This window comes from Phyllostomus discolor, chromosome 3, assembly GCF_004126475.2.
Source record: "Phyllostomus discolor isolate MPI-MPIP mPhyDis1 chromosome 3, mPhyDis1.pri.v3, whole genome shotgun sequence".
Lineage (NCBI taxonomy): Eukaryota > Metazoa > Chordata > Mammalia > Chiroptera > Phyllostomidae > Phyllostomus > Phyllostomus discolor.
Window position 1 is genome coordinate 131,374,204 of NC_040905.2, and position 14,405 is coordinate 131,388,608.

The following is a 14,405-nucleotide window of genomic DNA, read 5'->3' on the forward strand; positions in this document are numbered from 1 at the left end:
TGAAATCCTATCAAGCACATATTTCCCTTACAATAGTATGAAGCTAGAAATCCATTACAAGAGGAAAACTAAAAACACAATGACCTCAAAACCTATGGGATGCAGCCAAAGCAGTTCTAAAAGGGAAATTTACAGTGATATGTCAAGAAAGAAGAAAAATCTCTTAAAAACAATCTAAACTTACACCTAATGTAACTAGAAAATGAACAAATAAAACCTGAAGTGAGTAAAGGAGAGAACTAATAAAATTAGGGCAGAAGTACATGCAATAAAGAAAAAAATAAAGGAGAAAATACAGAGGGGAGGGGAGGAGGTCAAGGAAACCAAAAGCTCATTCTTTGAAAAGATGAACAAAATTGATAAACTTTGGACCAGCCAGACTCATAGCAAAAAATAAGCCCAATTATCAGAAATGAAAAAAGTGACAACCTCACAGAAAAGCAAAGGGTTATAAGGTAATACTCTGAACAATTATATATACCAACAAATGAACGACTTGAAAGAAATGGATAAATTCCTAGAAACATACAATCTTCTGAGACTGAATTAAGAAGAAACAGACCCCTGCATGGTGTAGCTCAGTGGACTGAGTGCTGGTCTGCAAACCAAATGGTCGCCGGTTCAATTACCAGTCAGGGCACAGGCCTGGGTTGCAGGCCAGGCCCCCAGTTGGGGGTGAGCAAGAGGCAAACAATGTCTCTTTTCCACATCGATGTTTCTCTCACTCTTTCTCCCTCCCTTCCCCCATCTCTCTAAAAATAAATAAGGAAAATCTTAAAACAAAAAACCCCCACCAAAAACTGAACACACCAATGACTATTAACAAAATTAAATCAGTAATCAAAAACAACCTCCCAACAAACAAATCTGCTGGACCCAATGGTCTCACAAGTGATTTTTACCAAACATTCAAATAAAAATTAATACTCATCTCTCTCAAACTATTCCAAAAAGTTAGAGTGAAGGCTCCCAAACTTGTTGTACAAGGCCAGCATTATCCTGATACCAAAACTAGACAAAGAAACTACAAAAAAAACTACAAGCTAATATCCCTCATTAATATAGATGAAAAAATTTTCAACAAAATTATTAGCAAACCAAAGTCACAAGTCACTAAAAAACTCATCATATACCACGATCAAGTGACATTTATTCCCAAGATACAAAGTTGGTTCAATATCTACATATCAATTAATGTAATACAACCACGTGAACAAAATGAAGAATGAAACCCTTATTATCCTATCAATAGATGGATAAAATAGTATTTGACAAAACCCAACATCCAATTTTGAAAACAACTCTCAGCAAAATAGGAGGGAATATACTTTAATATAACAAAGGCCATGTATGACAAACCCACAGGGAACATCATACTCACTAGGGAAAACCTAAAAGCATTTTCCTTAAGATCAGAAAAAAGACAGGGTTGTCCACTTTCACCACTTTTATTCAACATAGTATTGAAAGTCCTAACTACAGCAATCAGACAGGAAATAAAAGTCATTTAAAGTGGAAAGGAAGAAGTAAAACTGTCATTATTTGCAGATGACATTATACTATGTAGACAGAATCCTAAAGAATACACCAAAAACTATTAAAACTAGTAATTTGGTAAAGTAGCAGGATACAAAACTGATATTTAGAAATCAGTTGCATTTTTACATACCAGTAACAAACTATTAGAAAAAGAAATTAAGAGAACAATGGTGTTCATGGATAGAAAAAATTTACATTAAAATGTCCATACACCCAAAGCAATCTAACAGTTTCAATGCCATCTTATCAAATACTAATGGCATTTTTCACAAAATTAGAACAAATAATCTTAAAATTTATATAGAACCACAAAACACCTCAAATAACCTAAGCAATTTTGAGAAAGGACAAAGTTGAAAGTATCATACTACCTGATATCAAACTATATTACATGGCTATAGTAATCAAAACAGCATGGTACTGGAACAGAATATACAGCCCAGAAATAAACCCATACCTATGTGGTCATTAATCTATGACAAAAAAGGCAAGAATATGCAATGGAATAAATACAAGTCTCTTATACAAATGAACATTGGGGAAAACTGGATACATGCAAAAAAATAAAACTAGATCATTTTCTTAGAATATATACAAGGATAAACTTAAAATGGATTAAAGAATTCAATATAAGACCTGAAACCAAGTAACTCCTGGAAGAAAACATAGGCAGTAAACTCTTTGACATCACTCTTTTCAATATATATCTAGATAAGTCTCCTCAGGCTAGGGAAACAAACAAAAAAATTAATGAAAAAGTTTTTGCACAGTAAAGGAAACCATTAACAAAACAAAAAGACAACCTATTGAACGAGAAAAGATATTTATAAATGATACATCTGACATGGAGTTAATACCCAAAATATATAAAACATGTGCACCTTAACACACACACACACACCCCCCCCCCCCCCGATTAAAAGATGGACACAGGACCTGAATAGACACTTTCCAAAGACATACAGGTGGCCAACAGACATATGAAAAGATGCTGAACATCACTAATCATCAGGTAAATGCAAATCAAAACCACAATGAGATACCACCTCACACCTGTCAGAATAGCTACTATCAGTAAGTCAACAAACACGCGTTATTAAGAACGTGGAGAAAAAGGAACCTTCGTGGAGTACTGGTGGAATTACAAATTGGTACAGCCACTATGGAAAATGGTATGAAGGTTCCTCAAAATATTAAAAGTAAAACTACCACATCGCCCAGTAGTCCCACTTTTGGATACTTATCCAAAGAAATCCAAAACACCAATTCAAAAAAAAATACATGCACCCTTATGTTCATTGCAGCATATTTACAATAGCCAAGATATGAAATAAGTGAAGTTAAAATAAACTTTGATTTTTCTTATTTAAAACTGAAGTCAGGCCACATACCTGGGTTGCAGGCCATGGCCCCCAGCAACCGCACATTGATGTTTCTCTCTCTCTTTCTCCCTCCCTTCCCTCTCTAAAAATAAATAAATAAATAAATAAATAAATAAAATCTTAAAAACAAAACAAAAACAAAACCCCTGAACTGATAAGATTTTGTTCAAAACAGTACTAGTGCTAGTAAATGGACCAGAAAAAGAATTAGAATACTTTGTATAAGGTACTCTTTAATAGCACTGAAGCACTACAGTGTTATTTTGAAGTGAATTCAAATAGTTGTAAATGTATTTAGCCAATTCTAGGGCTAAAAAAGTTTTTTAAAAGCACACAGTTGACCCTTAAACAACACTGGGGTTAGGGGAGCTGACACTCCATGCAGTCATAAATCCACACATTAACTTCTGACTACCCCAAAACTTAATTACTAATAGCCTACTGTTAACTGGAAGACTTAACAATAACATATACAGCCTATTAATACACATTTTTAATATGTTTTATACTCTGTATTTTTACACTAAAGAACACAGTATTAAAAAAATAAAATACATTAACAGTATTCAGTGAAAAATCCACATGTAAATGGATCTGCACAGTTGAAACTCACACTGTTCAAGGACTAATAGTAACTGATATGCTAAAAACAAAGGGAAAAATGGAATCTTGTAAAATGCTCTATTAAAACCATAAAAGGTAAAATAAGAGTGAAAGACAAAAATTGAAAGTAACAAGGGCAACAGAACACAGTAACAAATATGGCAAATAATAATCCAACAATCACCACAAAGATCAATGGTCTAAACACACCAATAAAGAGACTCTCATAGCCCATTAAAAAAAAAAAAAAAACAAGACCACATTGCATGTTGTCTGTAAGAAACTTACTTTAGATACAAAGATTTCAGAGCAAGGAAGTCACTGAGGAGGCATTTCACCATGACAAAGATGTCAGCTGTTCAATAAGACGTAACAGTCCTTAATGTGTACATACCTAACAACAGAACATTAAATTACAGGAAGCAAAACCGACAGATCAACAAAAACAAAAACAAAACCCAAATGACCGAACTACAAGGAAAAATAAATGAATCCAACTACAACAGCCAGAGACTTCAGTATCTATCACACATATTCATTAAATAAATGGACAAATCCCAACTAGGATATGGTTCAACTGTAATAGCTGTTATCTACTAACTACTTCATTCAACAATGGTAGAACACAGCTTCTCAAGCTCCCAAGGAGTATTCACCAAGCTAGACCACATTTTGGACCATAGAACACACGTTAACGAATGTAAAAGACTAGAAATCATACCATGTATGTTGACAACAAAACTTACATTCAGTAACAGAAAGATAGCTGGAAAATTCCAAACTGCTTGGGGGATTAAACAACATACTTCTAAATACATGGTTCAAAGAAAAAATTTTAAGACAAATTTTAAAATATTTTGAACTAAATCAAAATACAACTTACCAAAATGTGTGGAACACAAAGAAAGCAGTGTATAAAGGGAAAATTACAGCACTGATTATATATACTGGCAAACAGTAACAATCTAAAACAAAATCTAAAACAATCCAAGCTCCCATCTGAGGAAACTAGAAAAAGAGCAAATTAAATGCAAAGTAAGCAGAGGAAAAGGCATTATAAAAATCAGAACAGAAATCAGTAAAATGTAAAACAGAAAATCAACAAAATCAAAAAGCTGGTTCCTTGAAAAGATCAAAATTGATAATCTTTAGCCAGGATAACTAAGAATAAAGAGAGAAGACATAAATCACTAAAATGAGAAATGAAAGAAGGAACATCACTGCAGATCCCATATACAAGATATACAAGAAGTAAACTACAAAACTGATGAAATAAATCAAAGAACAATAAAACAGATAGACTATCCATGTTCATAGATAGAAAAATAATACTGTCAAGATGTTAGTTCTTCCTAACTTCATCTAATAGTTCTTCTTAACTTCATCTACAGAGTCTATGCAATACCAATAAAAAAAATCCTAACAAGTTATTTTGTGACTATGTCAACAAACTGATTCTAAAGTCTGCATGGAGAGGTAAAAGACACAGAATAGCAAATAGAATACTGGAGTAAAAAGCAGTTGGAGGATTGACAGTACCTGACTTCGAGACTCACTATAAAGCTACACTAATCACAACAGTATGGTATTTGTGAAAGAGCAGACAAGTAGATCAATGGAAAAGAATAGAGAGCCCATAAATAGACCTTCATAGATATGGTTAACTGATTTTTGACAAAGGAGCATAGACAATATAACAAAAAAAAAGTTTATTTTTTTAACAAATGCCACTGGAACAGAGCTCACACACACAAAGAATTTAGACAGACTTTACGTCCTTCAAAATTAACTCCAAATGGATCAAAGGCCTAAATATAAAGTGTAAAACTACAAAACTCCTAAACAATAATATAGGAGAAAATAAAAAAGACGTTGGTTATGTAGAGGAATTTTTAGATACATCAAGGGCCTGTCCATGAAGAAAATAATTGATAAAATGGACTTCAATAAAATGAAAAACTTGTGCTCTGCGAAAGACAGTCAAGAGAGTGAGAAGACAAGCCACAGACTAGGAAAAAATATTTGCAAAAGATATCTAAAAAAGGACTGTTATCTAAAATATGAAAAGAACTCTTTAAATTCAGCAGTAAGAAAAAGACCTGATTTAAAAAATGGGCAAAATATCCTTAGAGACATCTCATCAAAGAAAATACAGAGACAGCAAATAAGCATATGAAAAAATGGTTCATGTGATATGTCATCAAGGAAATGGAAACTCCAAACAATGAGATACCACTAAACATCTATTAGAATGGTGAAATCCAAAATAATAACATTAAATACTACAGAGAATGCAGAGCAAGAGGACTCTCACTCATCGCCAGTGGGAACATAAATTTGGCAATTTCTTATAAAACTAAACATACTCTTAACTATGTGATCCAGCAATTATGCTCCTTAGCATTTATCCAAAGGGTCATGAAAACATATCCAAGCAAACATATGAACATGGATGTTTATAGTGGCTTTTCTCATAATTGCCAAAACTTGGAAATAACCAAAATGTCCTTCAGTAAGTGAGCAGATAAATAAACTGTATTACATCCAAGCAACAGAATAGCATTCTGTACTAAAAAGAAATGAGGTATCAAAACATGAAAAGACATAGAGAAACCTTAAATATATATTAGCAAAAGAGAACCAAACTAATGGAGTCATACAGAAAGTATATCACACTCTGGAAATGGCAAAACTAGGAAGACAATAAAAAGCCAGTGGTTGAAGGAATTAAAAGAAGTACAAATTGGCAGTTACAAAACAGTCACAGGGATATTAAAAAACAGCATAATGGTGGATTCACGTCATTACACACTTGTCAAAATCCCCCAAATTAATAACACAAAGAGTGAACCCTAAGGTAAACTCTGGAGTATGGTTGATGATGTGTCAGTATAGGTTAATCAATTGTAACAAATGTACATCCTGATGTGGACCTCTACTAGTGAGGGAGGCTAGGGAGACAATAAAGGTATAAGAGAAATTGTTGTACCTTCTGATCAATTTGGCTGTGAACTTGAAACTGCTCTAAAAAAAATTAAGTGCATTTTTAGAAGTCCTTAAATGAAGAGGTACTTAGACTTATTCTTACACCATAAACACCGAGCTAGACAAGAGATAACTTATGCCTTCCAAGTTGAGGTAAAATGACTCTGAACCTTATCATTTGACATTTACAATCATGTATGGGCTCAGAATTCACACCTCATACAAATCTCTCTTAAGTTTTGGAGGATACTTTTTCAGAAAACAAGAGAGAAAAGCATCATGAATACACAGGAGCCAAGAAACCATAGGTATAACCCTGGAGTACATAAATCTAAAAGGACTTCTGTGAAGGTGGCTGAGACCCATACAAATGGAGCAGGAGACCAGGGATTCAGGAGTTTTCTCCAAGAAGCTGACACCACACAGTAGGAAGATAAATTACTTGTACCACAAAGGTTAATAAGTGACATTTTTCAAGAGCTTCTGAAAGAAGAAAAATGGGTAAGTACAGAAAAAGGGAGGCCAAAGGCACCCTTACAACTAAGACAAGCTATTCAACCTCACACTCAAAACTACACTGAGACACACCATTGCTCACCCAACAGATGAACAAAAATCCATACAGTTAACAACATACTACTGACAACAAAATACTCTGGCAAGACTGTTGGACAAAGGAAAGAAAAATGGCCCAAGGCCCTATGGGGAAATCTGGTGGCATTTCACAGAATTACACATGCATTACAATTTGACTCAATTCATAATGCTGGGCAGCTATCCCAATGACACACTGACTAGACATATGGATAAGTCTATTCATTGCAGTTATTATTTCTAATAGAAGAAAAGTAGAAACAACCCAAATGCCCAAAGAACTGACTACTGAACAAACTAATATGGTACATGTACACAATGGAATTCTATGTAGTTGTAAAGAGCCATTAAGATCTCTGTATATTGCTAAATGGTCACCAAGACATACAGTTAGGTGGAAAACACAACAGAAGGGAAGGTATATATATATTCACTAGGCACTGATGTTAGTTTGTAATGAAAACTGAATTATAGCACCCATCTGAGCATCACAGATTTTTCAGTGGAAAACAGAACACGATCCTTTACTAGGTAGCTACATCTATTTGTTGGCTGAAATAAGAAATGAAATAGAGCCATATTAACAAACTAAACTGTTCTAGGACTCATAAAACTGTTATTTAAACTGTACTAAATAGACTTCTGGTCAAGATAGAGGTGTACATAGACACACTGTGCCTCCTCCCACAATCAAAAGAAGGACAACAAATTTAAAAACAAAAAACAACCAGGGCTGACAGAAAATTGAACTGTATGGAAGTCTGACAACCAAGGAGTTAAAGAAGAAACATTCATCCAGACAGGTAGGAGTGGCAGAGACAGGCAGCCAGGTGAAGAGGACTTGAGGCAAGACAGCACGGCTGGAGGACCGGAGCTGGCAAGGCAGCGGCAGACAGACTGGACAAGGTGGTGCCTATGGACTGGGCAGTCCCACATTCACCTGCAGACAAACCAGGAGGAACAACTAGGGAGCAACATAGACCTCTCAACCCAGGGTTCCACTACTAGGATATAAAGCCTCAAAGCCTCTGACTTAAAACACCTGTGAGGGTTGAGGCACCAGGAGAAACACCCAGGCTCACAGGAGAGTTCACTGGAGAGACCCACAAGGTCCTAGAACATACACAAACCCACCCACCTGGGAACCAGCACCAGAAGGACCCAATTTGATTATGGGTAGCAGGGGAAGTGACTGAAAACTGGCAGAGAGCAGAGCATTGGCACTGTTCCCTCTTGGACCCCTGTGCCACATACAGCCTCTCAAGGCAGCGACATGGGTTGCCCTGCCCTGGTGAACACCTAAGGGCTCCACCCCTTACTACATAAGAGGCATGCCAAGACCCCCCCCCCCCCAAAAAAGAGGTCCAAATGAAAGAACCGATCAAAGCTCCAGAAAAAATACAACTAAGCGACGAAGAGACAGATAACCTATCAGATGCACAGTTAAAAATGCTGGTGATCAGAATGCTCCAGGAACTCACTGGGTACTTCAACACCATAAAAAAGACCCAGACAGCAATGAAGGTTGCATTATGTTAAATAAAGAAAAATCTATAGGGAACCAACAGTGACGGGAAGAAAACCAGGACTCAAACCAAGGGTTTGGAGCAGAAGGAAGAAAGAAACGTTCATCAAGAACAGAATGAAGAAACAAGTATTCAAAAAAATGAGGAGAGGCTTAGGAACCTCTGGGACATCTTTAAACGTTCCAACATCCAAATCATAGGGGTGCCAGAGGGAGAAGAGGAAGAACAAGAAATTGAAAACTTATCTGAACAAATAATGAAGGAGATTGTCCCCTATCTGGCAAAGGAAATAGACTTTCAGAGTGTCCAGGAAGCTCAGAGAGTCCCCAAGAAGCTGGACCCAAGGAGGAACACACCAAGACACATCATAATTACATTACCCAAGTTGAAAGAGAAGGAGAGAATCTTAAAAGCAGCAAGAGAAAAGGAGAGTTACCTACAAAGGAGGTCCCATTAGACTATCGGCTGATTTCTCAAAAGTGACCTTGCAGGCAAGAAGGGGTTAGAAAGAACTATTCGAAGTCATGAAAGGCAAGGACCTATATCCAAGATTACTCTAGTCAGCAAAGCTATCATTTAGAATGAAAGGGCAGATAAAGTACTTCCCAGATAAGGTCATCATCACCAAGTCCTTATGATATGAAATGTTAAAGGGACTTATCTAAGAAATTGAAGATCAAAAACTATGAACCAAAAAATGACAACAAATAACTATCAACAACTGAGCTTAAAACAAAAAAACAAAAGCAAACTAAGCAAACAGCTAGAATAGGAACAGAATCACAGAAATGAAGATCACATGGAGGGTTATCAGTGGGGGAGGGGGAGAGAGGGGGAAAAGGTACAGAGAATAAGTAGCATAAATGGTTGGTAGAAAATAGACAGGGGGAGATTAAGAATAGTATAGGCAATGTAGAAACCAAAGAACTTATATGTATGCAGGTGGGAGGGGCTGTGCAGGGTGGAGGGGAATAAAGGGGGGAAAATCGGACAACTGTAAAAGCATAATCAATAAAATATATTAAAAATCAATAAACTGTACTAAATCATGATGGGTAAGAAAACCTATACACACTTAAACTGTTCTAAAAAAAGCTCATTCAGAAACATGATTGTCATGATTGTTCCAAAATTGTCAACTTTTTTTTTTTAAGAGAGAAGGGAAGAGAGGGAGAGAAACATCAATGTGAGAAACACTGACCAGCTAGCTGCCTTCTGTTTGTACCCCAACTGGTGACCTAACCTCAACCCAGGCATGTTCCCCTACTGAGAACTGAACCTATGACCTTTTGGTTTGTGTAACAATGCCCAACAAACTGATCCAACCCAGTCGGTATCAAAATTGCCAACTTTTAACTTTGTGGGAACCCAGATGTTCTAAAAAATCTGTTCCAGCAACTCATTTGGATGAGCAATACTAAATAATGTTCCTCCACACCACATTCATGGCCTCTAATCCTACCAAGTCACTCATTCCTCCTCTGTGAGCACTTTTTCCTCTTGTGAAATATCCCTGGGAAGCTGTCAAGGTGACATCCTTGCTGCTTAGCAATTTAGTAAGCCCAGTTTTAAACATCCAACAGTGGTCTCTGGGGTTGCCACTTCAACAGATGGTAAAGGAGAATGGCTTTATAACTGTTAGGCAGAAGTCAGGAAACCTAAGATGTGATAAATTTTTCATCATACAAGCAGGAACTCTCAAATTGCATTTCTAGAAAAAACACCCACAGACACTGACAGGTGGAAGCCCCCAATAACATACATGAAATCTACCAGGCAACAGGTCCACTTTCACACACACAGCTTCTAATCAACTTTTCTGTGCTTTGCCAAGAGATAGCCTCGGATCGAAAGAGATTTAAGAAAAACCTCCAGGTGAAACACAAACTTCATACCTAAGAGGCAAAGCTAATTCAAAAACTTGGGCTTTTTAAAAATATAATTTATAGCCTAAGTTACTTGCAGCTATGAAATAAATGAATAAAGAGAACAGTAAAACAAAGAGGTCCTAAAAATTTTAAATGCTTCCTGAAATTTTTTTAAAAGGTTGGGAAACAAAGTCAGTAAACGCCTCAGAAAAATGGGAAGATAAAAAGAAATAACAGAAGATTTAAAAAAAGAAAAAGATTAACCTAAGAAGTGTTAACATCCAAATAACATCCAAGTAGCATATATTCCAGGAATAAGAGAAAAAGTGAAAGACAATCAAAGGACTAACACAGAACTCCACACGGTTAAAGGATGAATCCAAGGGCTGAAAAGCCTGAAAAAAATGAAAAAGACCCACACTAACATACATTGTCATAAAGTTTCAGAACAAAAAGGCAATTCTAAAAGTTTCTAGAGAAGAGGGAAAATCCACTGGATACATATAAAAGTTCAGAAATAAGCCCTGACCAGCAGGCGTAACTCAGTTGGTTGAGTGTCATCCCCCAAAGCAAAAGATAGCCATTTTGATTCCCAGTCAGGCACGTGCCTGGGTTGTGGGCCGGATCCCTGGTTGGGGGCATGTGAAAGGCAACCACACATTGATGTTTCTCTTCCTCCCTTCCCCTCCCCTCTCTCTAGATAGAAATAAATTAATTAATTTAAAAAATAATAAGATAGTACACTGAAAGAGAGAAAGAAAGAGAGAAAGAGGGAGGGAGGGAGGGAGGACATCCAACTTCTCCAAATAGCAATACTAGGATCTCAAAGGCAATGAATGGATCAGTGAGTGGAAAATTCTGGATCAAAAGTCATTTCCAACCTGGAATCTATTACCCCACCAAAGACTGAGCATGAGAGTTGAATAAAGACAATGTCCATGAAAGGTCTCAAAAACAACTTTATCTTCTGTATGTATCTAAAAACTAATAGAGACAATTTCAAACATGCACAAAAATAAAGAATGTGAATGAATCGACATATATTCTACTTACAACTCTAACAATCAATTCATTCACTGCCTACTCTTGAAGGGCCTGGCATCCAGGAAACAAGGAGAATCCAATATATGCCAGTAAAAAGGAAGTATGAAGAAAGCAATCCACACAGGTAAGAGAAGAAGGCACTAAAAACCTCTCTAAGAAAATCACGGACGGATGCATTACCTATCACATTTACCATGCAAAAAATTACAGAGAGTTGTTTTAAGCAGCTGTTCAAGAGTTTAAGAGACTTCAAGTTGCAAAGAAATTTAAGCAAGTGTGTTTAAAAAATCATTAAACTCTAAGAAAAACAAAAAGTGCAAAAAAAGAGTAATCATACTGCATTACTTGGCTCAAAAGTGTTTAGTATGTATATAGTAACTGTAATAGAAACAAAAACTTTATTTTAGCCAAAATCTGTAGGAGGCTAGTGGGAGAGGAAGATGTTACTCAAGCAAGCCAAAATCCTCAACAGAGGTCGATACGTAATATTTGGAATTGTCAGAACAAAAGAAATTTGTATAATCATATTTACAAATTTTGAAGTTAAAAATCATAATAAATAGAGTGCCTACTTTTTGGTATAAGCCTTTGTTTGGCACTATTTGACATTTTCTACTGTGAAGTTTTATTAATTAGATAAAAATAAAATCAAGATTTTAAAAATATTTGAATTAAATATAACAAAAATTAGTTGTTAAGTTTCAGTGTTGAGCACATGGGTATCTATTATGACCATTCCTTGTACCTAACAATCAGATTAAAGTATGTCATAAGAAAGAGAAAAACTGCAGCTTTTGGTCAACTAGTAAAAATAAAAGCTAACTCTAGGGGAAAAATATATATGAAAAAAGTTACCCCATATAATAGGATTTGCTGCCCTTTGCCATGAAGTATACAAACCTGTTATTTTAAAAATACAAATGCCTAATATGTTAAAATAGGTATATAAAAAGGATGTAAAAATTCAGTTTTCTTATTTTGATTGATCATTCACACTCTATATTAAACACTACCCAATCTATTTGCCATAGTGGCAGTTTTAAATTCTTTGATGCTCCTCTCATTCAGCACAGTACAAGCTCCCTCCCTTGAAACCTGGGCAGGCATGTGGACTGCCTCAAGGAGCAAAACCACAGCAGAAGTAAACCTGGTAGACTTCTAAGGATCAACCAGAAGAGACCACACAGCCGTTCCAGTTTCTCTCGGGACACTTCCTCTGGGAGCATCCATGGAAGAAGCCGAATTGCCCCCAAGGCCCACTTAGAAGACACTCTAGGAGCCAGACTACTGAAGCCCCCCAGCTCTAACCTTTTTGAGAGAGGAACAACTACAGGCATAGCTGAGCCTCTGTACCGGGTCTGGAACGCCTACCTGGGCTTCCTGCTGCTTAAAAAAAAAAAGAAATCCCTGCCTTGGTGAACTTTCTTGATTTGTAAAGGGGCACATTCATTACTGATGTAGGGATTTAACAGCAACAGACCCTTTGTGTTTGTTAGCAAGAATGATTAAGACAATTTTATAATCAATACTGATCTTGGAGTCTGCAATCTTCCTAAAAGAGGATAACAGTGAAAAATAGTATGACCTCATGTTCTAACAGTGGGCCAAGCAGAATTCACAAAGTACCTGGCTTTGTCTTTAGTTTTATATCATATGCTCTAAGAAATAAGGTAATGTAAGATCACACTATTATTTGTGCTCCTGCTAATGTATTTTTTACATTTTTTACTAATTGATTTTAGAGAAGGGAGGAGAGAGAGAAAGAGGAGAGGGAGACGGAGGGAGACAGAAAGAGGGAAAGGAATGTCAATTTGTTGCTCTGCTTACTTATGCATTCATTGGCTGCTTCTTATATGTGCCCTGACTGGAGATCAAACCCAAAATCTTGGCATATCAGGATGATGCTCTAAACAACTAAGCTACCCACCTAGGGCTGATTTATCTGTTTTGAGGGTGGGTAAAAATCATGCAAAGTCTAAACTTCTAGTTGTGTTAGAGGTATGTCACAAAAATAATTTCCATTAAATAGTCATTTTCACACATTTCATTCCAGTAAACTTCTTTCAAATACATAAAACTACAAATTTATCTTTTTCCCCTTCATATTGCTATAAATATCCTAAATCTTACTAAATCTATTACTCACCTATTCACCTCACTCTCACTTCCTCCTTCAAAATGACGATTACTTTATCTACTACAATCCTATTAACTAGGTATTTACAATTCACTTGCTAAATTTACTAGACATCTATAACTTGACAGAGGGTAAGACACTATGGGGAAAAAATTAGTATGATCCTTCCTCTCAAAAATCTAAAACTGTTTTTCACATGTATGTATATGAAATACTGGAAGTCACAAATTTAAGAGCAAACCACTAGGAATTATGTAAAAGTATTCCTCAATTTTACAACTACTTTCAGTTTATCACACTAAGGTATAAGGAGAACTGCACTGCCTACCTGCATCAGCTCTGGACCGCTGGCCAGGTGTCTTCCCGAATGGGGTCTTCATTCATCTGTATTTAAGTGAGCAGCAGAGCTGCTGAACTAGGGTGAAAATCCAATATGCTCCAATTTGAAACTGTGCACAGGATTTCAATGTTCTGGTTAATCCATCATCCAAGTGCCTCTTATACAAGTTCAGCAAAAATGCGTGAAATCATAAGCACTCTGTAAAATAGTGAAATAACAGTTCATTACTACAGCATCACAAGAGCAAAATTATCTGACTAAGCTATCAAATGTGACACCAAATTTTAAGCATAACATTAGCTGAAATGTACTCTGCCAAGAACAATTAACTTTCTTTCCTCAGACCTGGGTGCCTAGGGCAACTCAAAGTCAGGGGAATAAAGGAAG

The 14,405-nt window shown here is 36.2% G+C and overlaps 1 protein-coding gene across 1 annotated transcript in view; it reads right to left on the minus strand.

Moving 5' to 3' along the window:
* SPIN1 (spindlin 1) overlaps positions 1-14,405 on the minus strand; it is a 79,264-nt gene that overhangs the window by 37,648 nt on the left and 27,211 nt on the right. The window contains 1 exon segment of the mRNA XM_028531463.2: positions 14,007-14,216. Within this exon segment, the coding sequence (XP_028387264.1) occupies positions 14,007-14,058 (52 nt within the window). The 5' untranslated portion in view covers positions 14,059-14,216.